This window comes from Scomber japonicus, chromosome 22 (genome assembly GCF_027409825.1).
Source record: "Scomber japonicus isolate fScoJap1 chromosome 22, fScoJap1.pri, whole genome shotgun sequence".
Taxonomy (NCBI): domain Eukaryota; kingdom Metazoa; phylum Chordata; class Actinopteri; order Scombriformes; family Scombridae; genus Scomber; species Scomber japonicus.
The window spans coordinates 23572008-23595088 of NC_070599.1; the positions used below are offsets into that span (position 1 = coordinate 23572008).

At 39.8% G+C, this 23081-nt stretch overlaps 1 protein-coding gene and 1 pseudogene across 1 annotated transcript; one reads left to right on the forward strand and one right to left on the reverse strand.

Moving 5' to 3' along the window:
• LOC128383718 (ras-related protein Rab-38-like) overlaps positions 1-1267 on the reverse strand; it is a 16643-nt pseudogene extending 15376 nt beyond the window's left edge.
• Positions 1268-6649: 5382 nt separating this feature from the next.
• Positions 6650-21499, forward strand: LOC128383719 (ras-related protein Rab-39B). The gene is made up of 3 exons (XM_053343314.1): positions 6650-6897; positions 16700-16880; positions 18500-21499. Exons 1-3 carry the CDS (start codon positions 6683-6685, stop codon positions 18743-18745), a joined length of 642 nt encoding a protein of 213 aa, XP_053199289.1. The 5' UTR covers positions 6650-6682; the 3' UTR covers positions 18746-21499.
• Positions 21500-23081: the final 1582 nt, after the last annotated feature.

Sequence of the window (23081 nt, forward strand, 5' to 3'; positions counted from 1 at the left end):
TACATCACTCATAATACTGCAGTACTTTTATTGCAATACTTGTGTACTTTTACTGCAATACTTGTGTACTTTTACTGTAATACTTGTGTACTTTTACTGCAATACTACTTTTACTGCAATACTTGTGTACTTTTACTGTAATACTTGTGTACTTTTACTGCAATACTACTTTTACTGCAATACTTGTGTACTTTTACCGTAATAGTTATGTACTTTTACTGCAATACATGTGTACTTTTACTGCAATACTTGTGTACTTTTACTGCAATACTACTTTTACTGCAATACTACTTTTACTGCAATACTACTTTTACTGCAATACTTGTGTACTTTTACTGCAATACTTGTGTACTTTTACTGCAATACTTGTGTACTTTTATTGCAATACTTGTGTACTTTTACTGTAATACTTTTACTGCAATACTTGTGTAGTTTTACTGCAAAACTTGTGTACTTTTACTGCAATACTTTAACTACATCACTCAGAATACTTATACATAATACTTTTACTTAAGTAGGATTTTTCATGCAGGACTTTTACTTGTAGTAAAGTACAAGTACCTTAAAATTCCTACTTAAGTACACGTGCACGTAGTTACATTGCACCACTGGTATATAACCCCAATCTGAAGGTAACAGCCCCCCCCCCTCCTCTTTATGCAAACATCACTAACTCACCGGCGATGTCCCACAGCTGCAGCCTCACCACCGTCTTATGATCCCAGTTCAGGACTTTAAGGGCGAAGTCCACTCCGATGGTGGCCCGGTAGTGCTGGGAGAACACCTGGTGGACGTACCGCTTTATGATGGACGTCTTCCCGACTCCCAGGTCACCGATCACCAACACTTTAAGTAAGCGCTCGTGCTGCATGACTGCTCCGTTTGAGAGCACACGCACACACACGCGCGCGCGCGTTAAACGGATGGCACAGTGAGGTCTCCAATTAGGGAGCGAAAAAGCGACGATTGCAAATTGTGAAGAGTTTGTCCATTGAGAGGGAACACTGTTAGATCTGTGCTCATGTGTGGATGCAAACACGTGAAACACTGACTTTAAATTACACTTAATACTAAATAAACTCTATAGGCTACGTAAAAAGCGATATTTACCAAAATGCGCACATCCGATGAGCACTTGCAACAAACACTGACTCTAGGTGCAACTGTGATGTAATCTCTATTTAAACTAAGTCTCTATAAACTCACAGTTGAGTCCCGCAGATAGAAAACCACAAGAGGAGTCTGTTAAAGTGTCCCGGTGTCATCCTCGCTCTATGCTGAAATTGCGCATCTGTGTCTTTATTTGTTTGTTGTCGTTGCAAAGTTTTAAAAAAAAGTTTAAAAAAAAGAAGAACTTGCTTGGATGTTAAAACGCTGCCGTGGCGAAGTCAAGGAAGTGTGATAATGTGTTTAGCCTGCGGTGTGTGTGCGCGTCTCCTCCGCTGGTTGGTCCGCTGACATCATGTCCTCAGAGAAGAGCTCAAAAACACTCTGAGACTCTGGGATGATGAAGCCTCTCAGCTGTTTGTGCTGTGGGACCACACCCCCTCCCCTCCTCCCTCCTCCTCTCTCTCTGTGTGTGTGTGTATGTGTGCGCGCGCGTGTGCGTGTGCATGTTTATCAGGTTCAGTTTAGGATAAGGGTTTGGGTTTACGCATTTAGTTGTGTTGATTAGAGAAATGAGGATTTCTGCCAAAGAGAGTCCTCACAAGGATATAAAAACAAACTTATATGTGTGTGTGTGTGTGGTTTGGAATAAGCTACTTTTGGGGACACATTTTACACTTAGAGGGGTTAACGTCAAACTGGGGGCAAAAGTGTCCCCAAATGGGCAAAAGTTGATTTTTTTTGGGCCATTATTTAAGGTTATAGTTTGTTAAAGCAGTGGTGTTGCTATAGTTACGCAAGTACAGTACTTAATGTACTTATATTTCAATGTTAAGCTACTTTACACTCCTATTCTACTACATTTCACAGGGAAATATTGTACTTTTTACTCTACTACATTTACTTATCAGCTATAGTTACTTTTCAGATCATTATTTTACACGTAAAACAGATTATTATTTTTAGTTTGAGACCCTGACAGTAAAAAAAAAGTCTGTTTCTGTTAATCAGTGCAACAAAATCTGCTATTATTTACTGAAATCGTGAAGTTAGGTGTCACAAATTATTATTATTCAAATTATTTCTACTAGGAGAATGAGTTAAGTTGCAAATAATGGAGCCACAAAGACAATTTAGCCCAACATCCTGCACAATTTCCTGATTTTAACCTAAAACAGGAATGTTTACACATTCTGATTAACCCGCAAAAACATGCTCACTTCTCTACTGAGACTAAAACACGTTATCTTATTTATATATGTGCATTATTTTCCATTTAAAATACTAACTCACATTCTCTAATCCTAATTTTACCCATAAAAGCTTACTGAGGACAAGAAAAACGTCCTCATGTCCTTATCTTTGCTACAACATCAACACACACATATACACACACGTACAAACGCACGAGTTCCTGCTCTATGTGTAAAAAACTACATTTCCCAGCAGCGCGTCCACTTCCGTGTCTGCGCACTTACATTCCGGCGCAGTGAGTGTGCAGCTTCCCTCTTGTTGCGCTTGTCTCCAAAATAAAAAAATATCCAACACAAAATATATTTAAATGTATTTTTAAAAAGTCATATTATTTTTCTTGAGTGTCTGTGCTACTCCATTTAAATTTTTATATTAGTTTAAAGCAACTATCATTAATTTATCTCCTCTCACTACATGATTATATTGCTCTGGATATTCTGTGCAGTCGTCTCCTCCTTTTAAAATTAAACATGTTTATTATGTCTGTGTGTTATCATCCATATTTCCTTCAGATCTTTACTTCCTCAGCCTCCCGTTACACTGTGATATTTCTTCATCACGTCTATAAAACGCAGAGCTATTCAAGCTTTACTACCACAGGCTGCTTGTTTTCCCCCCCTCCGCGTTGCGCCTGTACACGGTCCTTTACGGTAGTGGTACTGATGCGGGATGAGTCAGGCTATATGATGCTGCTGCTACCCGCTGCCATTTCATCAGCAACGAAAACCTACAAACACACACTAAACACACAAATGATACGGCGGGATTCCCCTCTGCTGCCTTCATAACAAGCTCCCCGCATCGAAACAGTGAAGAGACGCTTGTTGGTGGTTTATTCGTGGCTCCTGGGTGAAAGCGCAAGATCCTGTTTTTCTCTCTCTTCTTCTTCTTCTTCTTCTTCTTTGCACCTGCTGTCTGTTTCTCTATCAGCTCTCGGGCCTGACATTAGAAAAGGAAATCAGCCCTGACTCCAGGGCCCTGCGCCAGCCTCTGTCATCGGGGCTGTGAGAGAAACATCGACCCCCCCAACACGGAGGTTTAATTGTCGCTGTTTCGGTCATTACGCTGCGTCTTTACGGATCCATCCAGCCACGCTCGGTCGGTGCCATGGAGCCAACATCAGCCTGGTCCTGAACAACGCAAAACAAACAACTATTCTGACTGGAAATAAGGCTTGCACTTCACTCTTGCTCCAAGTATGTCTTTTTACTCATTACTCTTTACTGTCTTGATGTTCTTCTGTTGTACTATTCAGGTTAAAAACCCTGTAAGTGAACACACAGGCCTAGTTTCTATCATGTGTGGTCTAATAATAGCCTGTGATGAAAACAATCTCTGCTAAAAAAGACGTGTTTTATACATAGGCCTACACACTCAGGCTGAAGTCAATCCTATTTGACTTTATAATAGCTCATAAAAGACGCTTTCTAGCTCACGTGTGACCCGATTAGACGTAAATATATGAACAAATTAACGTAATACGTGTTGGAAAGTCTTCACAGCAGCTGGAGTCGCTTTTTAGGAATGTTGATTAATTTTTTATATCTAGGCTAATAGATTACACCATATAGGCTAATAACCTCAGAATAGTACAACCATAATGCGCAAAATCACCACTATCAGCTTGTGTAAAGGTGATTTGTAAGAAGTCGCCACGTGATTATCTCGAGATGTAACCGATATATATATATGGGTTTTTTTTTAAAATATCTGACATGTTTCTGAGGCACATTAGCATCTGTAAATGTTGGTTATGTGATATGTCGTGTTCCGTGGTGGACCTCCAAATTGCATCCGGTGTGAGCCCTTGGTGTGAGGCTGCTATTCACCGGGGATTCAGCCACTAATGTTTGCATACCGACCGAGCTACGCAACCCGACTCTACAGAGACACGGAGGGGGTTGATGGGAGGCTGAGTCTCTGGCTCTCTGCCCACCTGATGGCCTGGTCAGGGATGGCTGTGTGCTGTAGCAATAGCACAGGCCTGCTGAAGAATAGAAAGTCCTTCTTTCGTTTGTACTCCTAAAATAACTTAAATTTAAGGCCCATTTCCTCTTTTCTTTGCATCAGATGATCATCCTTTCATACCTTAAAGACAGCTCGACAGCTTAAAGTTGGTCTACTTATCAAGCATGTAAATTTAGCCTCAGTGTTAATATGAGTGTGAACCTGCTGAGTGGTGTACCTGCAGATCCCAGAGGTGCTTTATTAGGCTAATTATTACAAGTTTTCATGACTTTGTTCATCAATTTTGTTCCTGATGACTTTATATCATTTATCCATTCAGGTCATTTTGTAGGCTTTGTGGAAATATTGGACTTAGGATAAAAGCTGCAATTTGTATTTAAGAAAAGTAGACTTTTTTCAAACATTTTCATTTTATACACTATTCAGGTAAACTGTAACTGTAATACTCATATTTTTCAGATGATATTAATGAAATAACCAATAATATCTTAAGATGAAGTAAACATTTTGCTATGACGGTTGTTTCTTATAGTAGTTCATTCTTGGGGTCCCCATCTCAACATGTGTGAAGATATAGTTTCTTCATTTTGCTTTTAAGACTCAACTTATTCCCCTTAAAGATATTTCTTGTAGGAGTCATGTGAAGATAATGCATATTAGCAATAACACGTACATTTTTTTGAGGGGGCAACTATTTGACGATGAATTAGGCTATGTGACGCTAAGTTATTACCGGTTTCTGCCTCTATGTTTACGACCAGGTCATTAGTCTATCCAGAACTGTAACTGAATAACACTGTATTGTATTTAGTAGCAATACTGAACGAGAAAATGTTAGCGACAAGGTTTTAAACTCAGGTGTAACGTTAGCTGGTTAGCTAGCTAGCTAGCACTGTCATTCACCAACATATGTAGCTACTGTTTTTTTACTTTAAGGATTTAGCTTTTAACTCTTTAATTTAGCTGCTAATAATAGCAACGGACAACACTAACACTAATGCTAATTACCTGTTGGTTGTATTTAAAACCAGTGACATTAATATCACTTTTAATTTAGTCTGTTTTATGGCGGGAGGTGAAATTTGTTATTAATACGCAGAGCTGGGAAATATATCGATATCGTGATATGAGACTAGATATCGTCTTAGAATTTGGATATCGTAATACTGTGATATAGCATAGGTGTTTTTGCCTGGTGTTCTAGCTGTTCTTTTATTTGCCTTTTACACACCAGCCCTAATAATACGTCACATGGTGGTTGGTTAATGTTTTAGCTAGCTAGAAGAAACCAAGTGCTATATTATTAGCTTATTTTAAAACAAACAGAAGACTTCTAAAGCCGCCTAATCCCACATATTTTAGGACATGTGCCTCCTCTAACTGAATGGGAATGATGACTATAAGCAATCAAAAGCCAAAACCACTATTAAAAAAAGTGCTGTTAGACTGTACCACCAATAATCCAGAGAGCAGGCTTATTAAAAATCGACGCTCCATCAAGTGAAGTGAAAAGCATGTAGTGCTAAGCGGCTTTTCTCTTACATCTCGTGGTTTTTAATTGAATCACGCACAGAATACAATGAGGCACAGTGAGCCAGTTATGCCACAGGAGGGAGGGGGGTGGTGGAGGTTGGGGGGGGGGGGGGCGGCGTGTGCCAGAGGGCAATTAGCCAATTATAGGTTACATGTCAGTATTGAATCAAATGATGTTTGATCATAGTGTTTTAATATTTGTCTTTTGCTAATGCATTCAACTGTAGCAATAGAGTCCATGTAGAAATAAGATAGAAGAGATAAATGGTAGATGTTTTTATAAAGTAGCCTACACACATCCACAAGATGGACTCATTATTAAGCATCTAGGCATTGGAGAAGTCTGCGTGGAGATTAAAAAGAATAAAGTTATTATTGAACGTTTTATAGCCTACTACCAATCCTATTGGGTATATTGTAGGAATACTGTAATTGTAATGACATGTCTGGCACGTGAATTCATAATAATAATAATGCATTTAATTTTTACTGACTGCACTTTTCATTTGCAGTGAATCTTAAAAGTGTTTAAAACAGCGTTAAAAACATATAACATAAATAAAATAGGTATAAAAGATGGTAGATCATACGCTGGATTGGTATAAATAAGGTAAATTAATGCTATAATAGTAAAGCGATATCCTAATGTTGCTCTCTCTCTCTTTCTTTCTCACCCAAACACGCACGCACTCATGCACGCGCAGTTACAGACATACACACACGCCCACGCACACTCACATATACACACACATACACACACACACACACACATATCCTACACGACAGACCGGCGCAGAGAGACAGACAGGCAAGCCAAGTCATGGAGGCGATATGGCTCTATCAGTTCCGGCTGATCGTCATCGGAGACTCCACGGTGGGCAAGTCGTGTCTGATCCGGCGGTTCACCGAGGGCCGCTTCGCCCAGGTGTCGGATCCCACCGTCGGCGTGGACTTCTTCTCCCGGCTGGTGGAGATCGAGCCGGGCAAGAGGATCAAGCTTCAGATCTGGGACACTGCGGGTCAGGAGCGCTTCAGGTGAGAACAGCTGGGCGCGTGGAGCTCATAAAAAACAAGCTCGTAGGTTTGGTTTAAACTTTGGACTTGTTTTCGTCTTGATTGTTTTTTGTACGGTAATTGTGTGTGAGTGTGAGTGTGACTGTGTGTGTGTGCACTTGTTCCCTGTCAGTCCTTTCTCTTTCACAGTCACATGTGCACACTCATAAAGAGCCTGACTCTGCACAATGTTATTGAAGCTACTGATGATTATGCATTTCCTGACTTGCCTGGAACTTGACTTAGGCTATATCCTGTTTTTTTCTCATTTTAAAGTTTTATTTAATTTAAAAGACTACTTAACTATTAATGCTTGAGAAAAAATAACATATAGACTGTGCTACTCTATAGCTGCTGTAAGGTTTTCAAGCCTGACCAGAGATGCTGTCCTTCTTTCGGCACTCATATATATTAAAATGAAACTGCTCCTCTGCATTTGACTAATCCTATACACACAAAGAACCTGGGCCAACCCTATAAAGTACACGTCTATGATCATTTCATTGAGAAAATCCTTTCAGCGGCTGCCTGAGCAACACAAAGACACACAGTGACACTCAAACCTATCATTAAATCATCTCAAAAACTTCTATTTGTACTACTTTTCATTCAGTTCCTGCTAGATCTGTCACCATGACGTCCAAGCTCACCTAAGAGGACGTAGCAAGACAAGCTATGACTAATTTAGCTTATAAATAATGTTCTCATATAGAGCAATGACTCTGCTCTTCATCCACTCATAGAAGTAGTAAATGTTTTCTTCCATTAATATCAAACTGACCTCAACTGTTACAGACACTTTGGTTCTTCTTTAAAACCGACCGGATGTCTTAATTTACTTTCGGGAGGCTTTTTTCACCAACAGTAATGAAGTTGTTCAATTAAACGGCACGTCTGAGCATCAATCACAAGTTATCTAACAACGTGTAACACCTAAAATTACATATAACATCAAAAGATCTTAGTTTTGTCCATTGAACAGTCAACAATACAGCTCGAAGTTGGGGTTTGCCAGATCATCAGGTCGAGTATCCCCAATATCTCTTTCGATCTTTATCATAATAACGCACTTTTTTGTAGAACACAAACCTAGCAACTCTACAAAGATCTTATTGTTAACATAACGTAGAGTTAAAAGGGGCTTGGTAACAAAATATTGGTTGGGACAATCCAGCAACATCTTGATACTGGTATGGACACATCCGAACTGTCCATCCATGCCCATATAAGTGAATTTGCCATTACAACATGTAGTCTTTTATCTTTTTCTGTATTATGAGGAATATTATGATTATACTGAGTCATTATACTGGGTTTTATCTCATGAAAGGCCCATAAAATATCATCAGTGACCACAGTGTGTCCTTGGTGCTTAATTGTGAGGTGATTTATGGAATCTGGTCATTCGCCAACGACTCATTAGTCTGTGGCATACTTATAATATTCCTACAATAACCTCTAATGGCAGCATAATTCTTACTCTGTCAATCATATTCTCAATTTATCGTTCAGTTTATTAAATGCTGGGACGTTTCTAGACTTGGACGGTGCCTTCATATGTCTCGTTTGGTCCACGAGTACCACCGAAACTACCGAAAAATAGCTTTAAGTTTGAGTTAGGTGACTTTTTTGTTCAACCAACAGTCTGAAACCCAAATATACCAAATTTCCAATGATGTAAAACTAAAAAAAAGCAGTAAATCCACACATTGAAGTAGCTGGAACCAGTGGATGTTCTCAAAAATTGACTGAAACATTACATCGATTACCAAAATAGTCGCAATTTAGTCTAATTATTTCGGCTTTTAGGGTGCTACAGCATCTTCAAATTGCTTCTGGGCCTAAAGGACCGTAAAACAACTCAATAGTGTCTTTGTTAGAGCTTCACCATCTGCTCTTTGGAAACATCTGCTGTCCTCCCCCAGTTTAAAAAAATCAATGCTGCACAGTGGGAAGGAGAAGTGGTTAGTTTGGATTGAATACAAGAAGAAGAACTAGGCGGTAAACACGATCAGCTGGCCGATAAAAGAGAAACTAAGGAAGGTAAAAGCAGGTAGTTAGCAGTGTGATTTAATGCTGTTTGACAATCAATGATGGGAAATGTCTCCAACGTGGAGGGGGAAAAAAAAGGAAGTTAAGGTTCAAAGCTTTCATTCTGATTTATTGGGGAACTGAAAAAGTCAACTAAGGGTGAAATGTTACTGATATTTGATCAGTAAATAAGCAGAACTGAGAGATGGCCACAGCTCCTTTAGTGGGAAGATCTGCAGCTGACCTCTGACCTCTTCCCAGAAGGTGAACAATTGAGTTTTCTAACAGATCAATCAAGTATCACACTATACAAGAATAGAAAGACTGGACTTCAGATTAACAGCTGACACCGGACGAAGAATCTAATTGAATTTAACTAAACTTCATTAATTTAACTAATATCTTTAAAGACAAAGTGTCCACATCTCAACATCCAAATACCCCGAACTCAGAGTCTAAAGCGTATTTGCTGTGGGAATAGTTATTATTCGGTAATACTGGTTAAGTGCTCAGCCTCAAGGTCTCCAAACTTGAATTACTACCTGAAACTAATTTGTTTGCTTGGGCAGAAAAGAGAGAGAGAGAGATAGAGAGCTGTTATTCAAATGAGCGTTTGAGGTGATAAAAAGCAGAGCACACGACCAGAGGGGCTGTTTGTGACAAGTAAACAGCTGGAGGAGCTTCCCAGTATTTTTTAAAGGGGGAAAAGTCTGAAAATGGTTTGTTTTCACTCTGTTATTTCAAATTATGAGAAAAGTCAGAACACTGCAGCTCCCAATGCAGATAGTTATTTGGATATCAACAGCGTGATGTGTCGAGCCATGTTAAATACACAAATACACTTGTTTTTTTTCTTTTTTCTTGTGTACATAAGTACTGAAAACATGACGTAGGTGATATCCAAATAAATACCTGCATTGGGAGCTGCAGTGTGCGGACTTTTCTCTTGTTTTTCCATTTGTTATTTTGGTCTAGCACCTGCTTTGTTCGTCTTTCTGGATGTTAATCAACCACATTTGGTGTCATAAACCATTTTAAGCTTTGAGGTTATAACCTCCTTAACCTATAAAGGGTAATATATAATATTATATTACCCTTCGTAGGTCTGCTCAGTCGTTTGGTAGAAGTCACTTTGTGTCATGATATCTGGTAAAAAACTAAATCTATTGAACCCATTTAACTTTTTGGGGCAATCTTTAGTACTTGTATGAGGTATGTAATGCACAGACAGAGCATCAGAGTGTTCTATGGTTGCTATAGATACAGGTTGTTCTATGGTTGCTATAGATACAGGTTGTTCTATGGTTGATATAGATACAGGTTGTTCTATGGTTGTTATAGATACAGGTTGTTTTATGGTTGCTATAGATACAGGTTGTTCTATGGTTGCTATAGATACAGACTGTTCTATGGTTGCTATAGATACAGGTTGTTCTATGGTTGCAATAGATACAGGTTGTTCTATGGTTGCTATAGATACAGGTTGTTCTATGGTTGCTATAGATACAGGTTGTGCTAGCTAGGGTATAAATGAAGAATAACACAAATCACCGCTGACATAAGAGACATTTTTGAAGTTGAGTATAATCTTGTACGTGAACAGAATGAGTCTCTAACATGTTTTTAAAACAGTTGAGGTCTGAATGAGGTCTGTAAAACTTCAAATTTAGGGTCAATGAGAAAGAAAATCCATGTTTTATGTTGTCATGGCCTCAAAGAGGAAGGAAAAACAAAGACATGATTGCCATAAATACACAATACTAGACTGATAGGAACACTTGAATGTAACTGCTTCAATCAGTTCCTTCCTCTACAGTATGTTTTCATTTAAAGTAACTCATTAACTATGAGTACTTTTACATCATCCTGTTATGTAACACTTTATTTATGAGCCCAGTTTCATGCGTAAATGGGCTTTCTGGCATTGCTTTGCCCTCTTTCAGTGTGCATGAAGCAGGGAAACAGTCTGAAGAGATCAAAACTTCAGTAACATTAATGTAAAAAGCGACTTTATCAGTTATTTGGTAGTAATTGTTGGGAGAAGCTTAAAGAGAAGCCCAATTTAAATCTGAGTAAATACTAAGTCGGTATTCATTTATATTTGGAAGCTTTTTTGGAATGAATTCATATGATGAGTACCAACTGAATCATTATTTTCCCCTATAATTGGTATAATTGGTGCAAAATTACAGTTCTTTTATAGGAAAGTTGTTTTTTTTTTCTCAAAGTGCAAAAGAAACATTAATATTTTTTCAAAAATGGCAACAAAATTTAAAAAAACAGCAGAGAATAGCTCAGGATGTTGTCATATTTTGTCTATTTTGTTTAAATTGGCCCATTTTTAAAGCATATGCAGTTGTGATTCAGTACATTAGACGGCGTGGTGATAAATTATGTAGCTGCAAACGCTGCAGCAGCCATAAAAAGAAGAGTCCATAAAAAGTCACAAGTACTCCCGAGTTAGACAATAAAAAAACTTAACGAATAAGCAAATTAAAAGTAAAAGTGAAGAAAGTGCTGAAATTAAATAAAAAGGTTTAATGTAAGAACGTTGCAGTCTGTAGATGATGAAGCTGAATTATGTCTTATAGTCTAAAAAAAAAAAAAAGCATCTTCACACACCCACACACAGCTCAAGTCATCATCCTGACAGAAGGGGACCGGTCTCACCTGTCAGCACGATTAGCGTCTCCATGGCAACTGTGGCACGTCCCTCGGAGACCGAAGGACGAACCTTTTCTCTCTCATCCAGAATGCAAACACCAAGAGGCCATTTTGAAGAGAGAGAGAGACGTCTCAGAGTGTTTCTCACAATGAGATTCATGTACTGTAGAGTTTTAGAGTACTTTAACCTTTGTTTCATTTATTTTTGATCTCTGATAAATGAGATATAAAGCATCTTGAAATAGGTGGTTTCTGTGCTGGTATGTCACACTTCTATAACACAAAACCGAAGAATAAACGTTAAGCTCATTCTGTTTCTTCAAGTTTGTTTAACCTTCGTGTCGTCCTCCCGGGTCAAATTGACCCCGTCTGTTTTGACTGTTTCCTCCCTTCCTTCTTTCCGTCTGTCCTTCCTCCATCCCCCTTTCTTCCTTTCTTCTGTCCTTCCTTCCTTCCTCTGTCCTTCTTTCCTTCCTTCCCCCTTCCTCTTTTCCTTTCTCCCTCCTACCTTCCTTCCTTCTTTAATTTCCTTTCCTCCCTTCCTTCCTCCCTTCTTCCTTCCTCCCGTCTTTCCTCCTTTCCTTTCTTCTTCCTCCTTTCCTTCCTTGACTCAAGGACAACAGGAGGGTTAATATGAGTGCACTGAACAGACTTACTGTGTCTTCTTTCAAGACCATAACACTTATTTACACTTATAGCTCCACAAGGTGAGAAATCAGCACTGTGAGAGAGTAAGTGAGATCACACCATCTCATTAACAGAAATCTTTCTTTTTGCCAGAAAAAAAAAGGCGAAAGGTGGCTGAAATATGAAGAGAATATTACTGCAACTACTCTGATTAGTCATTTTTTGAGCATTTGTTAATTTTGTTGGTCTTACGTTACTGTTCATGGCATATTTAGGGCTTTTGGACTGTTGCTTTTTCACTTATAATAGTATATAATCGATAGTTGCAGATATAGACTATACAGACATACATGCAGGATTTGATATGAATACATGCAATTTCCTCAAAGGTCAAGAATGAGCTCCTATCCTCCTGTTGTCCTTGAGTCAAGGAAGGAAGGGAGGAAGAAGGAAGGAAAGGAGGGAGGAAGGAATGGAGGGAGGAAGAAGGAAGGAAGGAAAGAAAGGGGGAAGGAAGGAAGAAGGAAGGAAAGGAGGGAGGACGGAAGGAGGGAAGGAAGGAAAGAGGTGGGAAGGAAGGAATGAAGGAAGGTAAGAGGGAGGGAGAAAGGAAAGAAGGACAGAGGAAAGACAGAAGGGAGGACGGTAGGGGGGAGGAAAGAAAGAGACAAGGAAGGAAGGAAGAAAAAAAGAAAGGAAGAAAAGAAGGAAAGGAAGGAAGGAAGGCAGGAAGGAGGGAGGGAGGAAGGACAGATGGAAGGAAGGAAGGAAAGAAGGAATTAATGCTGCATGTTGTATTGCTTTGTGTGGCAGAAAATGTCAGGATCATCGAGTAATTACATGAAAAGAGCAAAACCTACAATTAACTGGTGTGACTAACAAGTATTGGTTTGTATCTAATGCTACATGTGCTGCAGAGCGCCATTGTTCCCAAAACTATTAAAAACACATGAATGAGCCACACGGTTGCATTAGGTGACACATTTCCTCCCTACAGTCAACATGAAGACTGAAGATTATTTTGAGCCTTTCTGCTGCTGGAAATACTCACTAAAAAACACCAAATGTGTATTCATCCGCCGCTGAAAATAGTTCCGAACAAATGAGGCATTTACTCCTGTTTGGGTAAAGTTTGATAAAAGCTACAGTGCCAAGCTACTTCCTGAAATTAGTTAGGCTTTTTATTTAAAGAATTAAACAAAATTAAAAGATATTTGTGCCAAAGATAGGCTTAGGAAGTCAGATAGTATTAACCCTCCTGTTGTCCTCAGGTCAAGGAAGGGAGGAAGGAAGGAAGGAAGGAAGGAAGGAAGGAAGGAAGGAAGGAAGGAAAGGAGTAAGGAGAGAGGGAGGAAGGAAGGAAGGAAGGAAGGAAAGGAGTAAGGAGGGAGGGAGGAAAGAAAGGAGAGCAGGAAGGAAGGAAGGAAGGAAAGGAGTAAGGAGGAAGGAAAGAAGTAAGGAGGGAGGGAGAAAGGAAGTAAGGAGAGAAGGAAGGAAGGAAAGAAGTAGGGAGGGAGGAAGGAAAGGAGTAAGGAGGGACAGAGAAAGGAAGGAAGGAGAGAAGGAAGGAAAGAGTAGGGAGGAAGAGAGGAAGGAAGGAAGGAAGGAATGGAGGAAAGGAGGGAGGGAGGAAGTAAGGAAGAAAGGACGGAAGGAAGTGAAGAAAGAAGTATGGAAGAAGGGGAAGAACAAAGGAAAAATTAAAGAAAGAGGGAAGGAAGGAAAGAAGGTGCAGTCAAAAGAGTTGGGGTCAATTTGACCCGGGAGGACGACAGGTCCTTCATCAAGTGTTTCTGTTACGTTTTTATTACTATGATATAAAGCTCAGTGATAAATTTCCTTTTTTTTGAGTCTTTATAAAGTTGCCATTTTGACTGAAGAAGCCATTTTGGGAAACAATTTAAGATGTTTTATTTTTCATAAACATATTTTATGACTCTGCAGTTGATTTTTACTTTTTTTAAATATATATACTTCATGCAATGCTTAATAGGATCTGTGTCTTAAAGTCTCTCCTCTGATTTTTGTCCACCTCATCTTCCTCTTGACGACGCAGATTTCGTCTTAGTCACTGCTGTGGTCCGTCTTTCCACAAATATTTATATATATGTGTGTGTGTGTGTGTGTGTGTGTGTGTGTGTGTGTGTGTGTGTGTGTGTGTGTTTGTGTCGAATCAAGTGAATCACCCGCTGGTTATGAATTTTTGCCACCTTCTTTCTGTATTCTCTCCATCGACTAATCCTCTCTCTCTCTCTCTCTCTCTCTCTCTCTCTCTCTCCAAAGCCTGTAATTTTCCTTCTCGTTATATTTCTGTTGACGTTCTCTGTGTGAGGATACTGTGGGAAGATAAGACGTGATCATAGCGGGGGTTGACGTGTGTGTGTGTTTGTGTGCACGCAGGGTGTCACATCTCATCAAAGTCTCTTCCTCCTCCTTCTAGTCGGGCTGCAGTGGTTAGTTATGTAAAAATCAAACAACATGATCCGAGATTCCACAGGAGTTCAATTGATATAAGTTTTTAAAGGCTTAGAGTTACTTGTAAGTGGAAAAAATGGTTATGTTTGCAGTGCTGATGTATAATACCATCTCATTTTCAATTTAGACAAATTTCAATTAATTTGAAGTCTCTCTCCAGTATGTATTATTATGTAAAACTTTGCATGTGCAGAGTTTGATGGAGACTGTTTTTATGTTCTGCTAATGAAAGAGGAACATTGCTCTGTGCTCACCAAAAATCTGAGGCTCTGTTCGAAAGGAAAGGAGGAAGGAAGGAAGGGAAGGAGTAAGGAGGGAGGGATGGAGGGATGGAGGAAAGGATGAAGGAAGGAAGGAGGGAGGGAAGGAAGGAAAGAACATACTTCTATACTACACACTGAAGGACCAGATAGGAAACAGACCGTTTACACTGTAGTAAACTACACGATAACCCACAATGCATTTGGTTCCTACCCGAGCTGAAATCATCAGGCTGAAGCTGATTTCATTTTAGCTCTAACTCTGTAAATAAACCACTTTATCCACATTTCTAACCTTTTTAGGAAGAAAGTAAAGTAGCCCTTTAGATCCACAATGTGACGCTAATTTGTCCAAATAACACCTGTTTAAAGTTTTGTTCCTGAGAATTCGGAGCCACTCAAGTTAGCCGTAGCGAGTAACGCACTTCCTGTTATTTTCACAAAATAAAACACCTGTTACCTTTTATTATTAAGAAAACCATAACGATAGAATTGGTGCTTTTATTTTGAAAACAGGAAGCAAACATACCCTCACTGTAGCTAACTTGATCTGTGACGTTTGTATTTTGGGTTTTTTTCAGAAGTTGTGTTGCATCTTGGGTAATGTGAGTGTGAGTAGAAGCGTTGCATCTTGGGTAATTTGAGTGTGAGTAGTCAGCTCTTGATGCATACTCTGCATTTCTGGAGAATCTAGTAAACCATCCAGGAACTTCTCACATACTCTAAATCACATACTACGCAGTTGAAACACACTACATACTTCAAATGACGTCAGAGTTAGTACGAGTAGTAGGAAAGCATGAGGTTTCTAACAGACTCTGAGTTTTAGGCACAAGGCATAACTAATTTGAGGCCAATTGTGCTCCAGTCTGCAATTTAGACAAGTGTGATGTGGATACTCGAAGCCTCCAGTTCATAGTGAAGTAGAAGACTTATTCTTGTAATAAACTGTAATTGCATTTTCATTTATTATGGATTTTTAATTAGGCAGAAGGCGTAGATGTCATGCTGCCAATCTCTAATTGACCTTTCTTACTGGAGAAACCACATCAGGCACAAATTATTATTCAAAGCCGATTAGTTTTATACGTCTTTAAAGTAAGGTCTGCAGGGCGTTTTTTTAATTAACGACCACGGTTAACCAAAGTAATGGTTAAAAACAAAGTGAGAGGGGTTAGTTGGAGCAAATTATAGACTGACCAGTAATTGAGCAATTTCTATACAATCTTGTGACCCTCTTATTTCAGAGTTTAGTGGTATATTGGGTTAGTTTGCCCTCCAAGGACCATTTGTAGAATATCTTCTGTTAAAGCATTCATTCATTCATACGTGAAATCAAACAAATTCATGCAGATTGCCGAAGCAGACAAGATTGTTGAGCTGGAAAAATGATTACAGGTATCTCCATCTAATTTGTTATTGACTTCTCAGCTCCTCAACTTAACACCTCTCTCTTTCTTTCTCTGATACCTCGTCATCCATTTCAATGTTTGATTTAGTTTCTTTCTGACTTTATCTTTCTTTTTTGTCTCTTCACTAAATGTCTCCTTATCTTGAATGCAGATAACAGTCTTGGGTGTTGTTATAATCAACCACAATTTCCTTTCACTGTAATTTGTCTCTCTTCCTGTCACTCTCTGCCTCTCGATTACCGAGACACACTCGCCAAATGAATAGCTTCTGGTTCTAACCTTTAATCTTTTTCCTTTATTTCCTTGGCTCCGCAGGTCCATCACCAGGGCTTACTACCGTAACTCAGTGGGCGGGCTCCTCCTGTTCGACATCACTAATCGACGCTCTTTCCAGAACGTTCACGATTGGCTGGAAGAGGCTCGCAGTCACGTCCAGCCCCACAGCATCGTCTTCCTATTGGTGGGCCACAAGTGTGACCTGGAGGCACAGCGCCAGGTATGCACGACTGTAAAAGTGAACAGAAATTAGGCTGTTTCGACTGTTTGTTACATAATATACAATTTATCAAAAGTCTTCAGCATTAAAAATAACCTTTTGTTCACATTTAGTACGTTTATTTTTAGCACGTTTTGTTCGGTGTTTATTTAATTCTCTTGGGGGCGGCTGCCAGAGAGGAAAGTAAAAATATCACCACTGAAATTTAGACATTACAGGATGACAATGCACAACAACAGCAGCGTGTCTACACTTGTACAGTAAAATGCAAGCAGGATAAAAAATCCAATAAACCAGGAAATTATATAAGCATTCCCATCTCAGCCACTTCATTGATCTTAATCTGTCCACTCTAATCAGTTAATGTAGAATGCTAATTTACTTGCCACTTAGCTGACTACATCTCAAAACTGTCAGTGATGTGACTCAGTGCGTGTGGTGTGATGCTATTGTTCAGTCTGATGCTCCTCAGTAATGTTGCCAGATGATCGTTATCTATTTCTGAGCGTGCAATCTGTCTTATGTCAGCAATACTCAAAGACTAACAATGCATTAATGCCCTTGTCTGATCAAAACAGTTGATGTCTTGTCACTTGTTAAAAGGCTTCTCTGCAGTACTGAGATTTCTTTTATAAGCAGGGTATTCAAAGCTTACTGTTACCTTAGCTTACTCCATTTTTCTCCATGTTCAAATGATCTGACTAGCTGCCAAATTTAGGGGACCATGTTATAAATAATCGCAGCCATTGGCAAGGGTAGTCTTGTGTACTATATGTGTACATAGCCTCAGTGCTGGATACAAACGTCAACAAAAATACAAGTGAAAGGTACCTGCACTGGTTATCTGGCAGTGTTTCAGCTCCAATGGTGGTCTGCCTCTGACAAAAATCCAAACAACCCGATCTGGTTCTATCAAGGAGAGCTACAGTATAGGGAAGGACTGGACATCTGCAAACTGTGGTTAAATGTACCAATACGTTATGTTCTCTGTTGTCTTGTCTAGTCTAAAATGAAAAATCTGAGCTGCAGACTTCTTCTTCTTTCGTTCTTTTGGCATTGTTGTTTAGCTATTCAGCAGGTAAAGCTAACATCTAAACCAGTGGTCTCCAACCCTACTGCCCTGCATGTTTCTAATACACCTGATTCTAACTTTTAGCTCATTATCCAGCAGCTGAAGCTTGTCAAGGACTTGATAACAAGTTGATAATTAGAATCAGGTGTATTAGAGAGGGGAGATACCTAAAACATGCAGGGCAGTAGCTCTCAAGGAGCAGGGTTGGTGACCACTGATCCAAACACAGTCACATGTACCATTACCGAAGTTATTACATCACTGTTAACAACAGCACAAATTTCCACCATGTGTTCAGATATCTGATAACCCTTTTCCACCATAAGAACATTTCCAATAACCCTTATTTTACCTGTATTATAACTAATGTCAAACGTAGGAGTAGTACTGCTTTTGGCCAAGGAACAAGTCCTGTGTTTAGTTCTTCGGGTTTCTTAGTTCCTCAGACCTGAATTTGGTCGACTGTGGTTCTAGGAGTGTGTTGTACATCTTCTAGTCCCAAATTCCCACATGTGAAAGTACCTTCTACTCTCATTTCATCTTCTAGGTGACCCGCCAGGAGGCAGAGAAGCTAGCAGGGGCGTACGGGATGCGCTATGTTGAGACGTCGGCCCGCGACGCCATCAACGTGGAGCACGCCTTCACCGAGCTGACCAGGGACATCTTCGCCTTGGTGCGGTCTGGTGACATCACAATCCAGGAGGGCTGGGAGGGCGTTAAGAGCGGGTTCGTCCCCAACGTGGTTCACTCCTCGGAGGAAGTGACCAAGAGTGACCGCCGCTGTCTCTGTTGATCTGGGAAAAGCTGGAATGATAGGACTGGTGGAGAAAAGGGGAGGGGAACCAGGGAGGATTCAGAGGGGAGTGGCTGACGGACTGAGTGTCAGCCCTCTGACTGAAACTGTTGGTAACCCTCAGTTATTCTTTCTTCTGACTGGATACGGAGGAGGATGTTCAAGGATTTCAATGAAAAGGTCAGCTGAAGGCGAAAAAGAACACCTTAAACGTTGGTGGACAGCTGGAGGCTTGTGCCCATTTCTGTTCATATACGTTTATTTTAATGGAGAGGAAGGATTACAAATGCTCATTTACTTACGAGGGCTCCCATAATTCAGTTCTTTTAGTTTTGTTTTGGGCTTCTTGCCTGAAAATCCCTCCTTGATAGTCTTAGAAAGGCCTTAGAAAGAGGATCAACTTACGTTCTTCACAAAATACACTCTTGACTTCTTTAACCTTTCTTTCTCAGCTCATCTCTTCCTTCACCTCTCCTCTCACTACTTCCTAACCTCATCCTCTAAGTTGGTGTCCAACATGCTCTCAGCACATATCATTCCAAAGCATTGTAGTCAGCAACCTTAGATTCAACCTCCATCATAGTTTCTCTCGTGCTGATATTTTGCTCCACATTCCACCATTAGAGCTCAATGGAGGAGTCCTGGAGGTCCCAAATTTAACAAGGGAAGACTGATTTAACGACTGGAGTTGTGATTTTCTTGGGATGACATTATTTCTCCTTGGAACAATTTGGGCCTCCGGTGAGCTTAATGACATTGACTTCATGGTTGTATCCACCATAATTCTGCTAAGTACGGCACTATAACAAAACCCCATCACCCATCCAGTTCCCAATGGACTCTGTAAACAGGAAGAGACTTGTACAGCCTAACTGACCAAGGTGGATGAGCAACTCCTACCTGCCTTTACATGGGAACTCATTATGGTGGATTAGTAGGAGTGTTGGAGCCAGGAAGCACCTTAATATCCAGTGTCCACCATAATATAACAGGAGCCTCATTTGGGGGGCATTCAAAAGGTGATAATCAGCAAACTGGAGATCATTTATTTCTTGAAGGCAAAGCAAAGCAAACAGAGAAAGACCAAACCATTCAGAGGGAAACTGAACGAATGGACTCCACAAGCAGCCACATTACCTACAATGCACGCATAAGGACTGAGGTGTACCACAATTTAATCAAGCAAAGAAGGTCCAATAGGTAGGCATTAATTGAGTCCAACACAGATACAGGCATAAGGGTTTACATGATTTTTTTTTTTAAATGTGTGCACATGTTCAATATCCTTTTGTTTTTGGTTTAAAATGCTCCAATGCTACAGGTTGATATAAGCGCCATAGTTACTTGGGAGGTTTCTTTGGGTGAATCAGATACCTATGCCTCAAAAAAACTCAACTGTAAATGCGAACAGGATGCATTACAGGATATCAAAAAAGCCTTTTTGACTCACCATGGTCATATCGTAGGAAAAATACAGTACAAATATCTTTAAACCTACATTAAGGGAAGCTGAAACAAGATGTGAACACAATACTGACATCACCTTTTAAGTCAATATGTTGGACTTATTGGTAAACAATTTCCACATATAGCAGTTATGGAGCCACATTATCATTCATTTGTAGTCATGTTTTATGTCCACCTGGTGAATGTAAGTCCAATATTCACTCTCTTTTAGTTCAGTACCAACTTCTGAGGGAAATATCTGGGTCTTTAGGTGCTAAATGCTCAGAAACATTCACCAGCTAGTTGCTAACTGTGTCTGTTTGTGCAAACTAAAAGAGTAAAGTCTCACCTGGACAACTAAACAATAAGCTGAAAGATGCTATAAAGCTGAGAGGAGCTGTTGAGTCCCATCCGAATCACATATTGTTTGGAAATCAACCACTGGACCAAATGTATGAATCTGTTTATATTTGCTAGCCACATCAACCTAACTGACTTTCTTTACCAAACTTAAATTAATTAGCGTCATTTAAACACTGACAAGGGACACAAAGACACTTGTAGCATTGCTATTTAATGGATTTCACAAGTACCTAGATCGCCTGGTGTAAATCTAGAAATCTTTTTTGCAGGATTCTCACTTATCATAATCCCAAGTAACTTTTTAATGTGAATCAATTTAGTTCTTTCCCTCCTGCGGTTAATTATTACACTCCTCTGTAGGCCAGTGTTGATAATGTAAGCGCGTCATTTTCTCACATTGTTTGCCTTCTTTCATATATATCTCCAAAGAGTACTGCTCATGTCATTTTATTTTAACATGAATGTATAAGCAGGGGAGGGGAGGGGGGGAGAAAAGGTGATTTTACACTGAGTTGTCAAATCAGAAATGTGTGAATGAGAAACATTTGCAGTAAACGTAACTCACCCTTTTCCTTACTTTACAAAAGCTCTGACAAAAAAAATGTGTCGAGACTTGAGTGGAAATTATTCAAATGATAGTCCGTTATTCCCTCGACTCTACATGTCATATTATTCCTTTACTGAAGTGAGTGAAATGCTGCCGGAAAAAAGTCGACCCTCCCAGGAATAAAGAAAAAAGAAAAAGAAAAAAAAAGAAGCAAATGTTCTCCCGGATACTTGTGTTTTTGAAATTTGACAAGGTTTTTTAGCAAGGTCACGACCAGGGTTTGTTAAATCCCACAACAGCTTTAAAAACAGTCTGTTTTCCTTCCTCTGCCTTGCTGTATCATCACATGCTTTCTACTCAAACACTTTTAAACATTCCCAAGTGGACATCATCACGGAGGAGACTGTTCAGAAGTGTTGAAGTCGGCGTGGGTGGGTGTGGATGTTGTCTTCTCTGTGTGTGTGTGTGTGTGTGTGTGTGTGTGTGTGATTCCTCCTTATGAGCTGCCAAGATCTTTTCCCACCAGATGTCAGCCAGCTGGTAGATTGGCTCTACCGTACTGGCTCAGTTGGATATCTCAAAGATTTGAATTGGCTCGCTTTCAGTCTGAAATATTGTCACTGGTCTCTGAAAGGTCATGTTTGCATCATGTGCTCCGTTCATTTTCTTCTCACTCTGAATCATTTTTCTTGCATACCCTTGGTACATTTGTGTTTTCCTTAATTACTTTTGACTCAAGTATCCTGTCATAATACAAAAAGTGATGCAAAGGAACATGAGACATTGTAAGGGAATGAAAAGGCATTATGAGGGAACACAAAGAAGTACCTTGAGGGAATGCAAAAGTGTTTCAGAAAAATCAAATCATCTTGTCAAGGCTTTCTATCGTAGCTCAATCGTTTCAGATCGGCAGTTTTCATCCATCAGTGCTTGGTTACTTGTGTTTTGGACCAAATCTGAGCAAGAAAGCTTAAAACTTGGTTTGTTTTGCAAGTAATTTTCTCCACAGGCAAGACTGTCATGAAGCCTGTCTCTTCTTAAAAGGTTTCTAAAATGTTGCCAAATTTAGTTTGAGCTTCAAAATGGTTCAGTGTCAAAAAGAGTGTCTTCTAATCAGATTTATATATTGATTTCCAGCAAATCAACACAAATCTTTTCACTGTAATACTGACTGAATACACAACCTTTTTAATCCTGACGCAGCCATGACTGGGTCTCTATGTCAGCTGATTCCAGTAAAACACGATTCAATCAGTGTGTGAAATAAGCAGCCAGACAATTAAACACTAAAGACATCCTACATTTCAGAGGTATCTTCTTTTCCTAGAAGCCCAATCAGCTTGTAACGGTCTGGAAGAGGCTCTTAATGTTTTAGCCCTCACAACCTCACTGCAGTCTGCTGTGAGTAAAGCTACTTCCCTCCAAAGCTGAACCTTTCGAGAGTCACATGACAACGCTGAACATGAAAGAGGCATTTTTGGCTGAGCCCTGCAGTCCATTCAGTCAAGTTTCTTCCCTTTTCCAAACCGTTTCAGTCTGCTTTTATCTGACTCGGTGAAAACAATGATATGGAAATTCTGAGATGCCGACAAAGTCAACCCCCAAGACTCAAGGAGGGGTTAAGAAAGGGCGCTTCGAGGGGGGGGGGGCACTCGAATGATGGACAGCATTTTCATGTTTGACAACAAAGCAATCTCCTTCTTGGCTGGTTACCAGAGAAACGTACAGGGTGATTTACGGACACTCTGCGGCGGTCTCTGCCAGTAACCTTGGCAGGATTTAGTTTCACTAAGGCTGCTTTTGCACACAGAATACATGAATACTGCTGGACTCACTTCAACTCTCAGTAAACAGGCTGCTAAGAATGAAACTAAACCATCTGTACTGAAAATGACACCCTGTTGCCAAGAATAAGAAAAGAAAAGATCAACACCAGCCTTATTTGTGTACAGTAAATATGAGTAAACAGCTGGTTAGGTT

Bases quoted from the DNA above. Each gene is read 5' to 3' on its own strand.
- LOC128383719 (XM_053343314.1), top strand. From the start codon at position 6,683: ATGGAGGCGATATGGCTCTATCAGTTCCGGCTGATCGTCATCGGAGAC. The intron at 6,898-16,699 runs GTGAGAACAGCT...TTGGCTCCGCAG, and splicing joins GCGGGTCAGGAGCGCTTCAG to GTCCATCACCAGGGCTTACT. The intron at 16,881-18,499 runs GTATGCACGACT...TTCATCTTCTAG, and splicing joins ACCTGGAGGCACAGCGCCAG to GTGACCCGCCAGGAGGCAGA.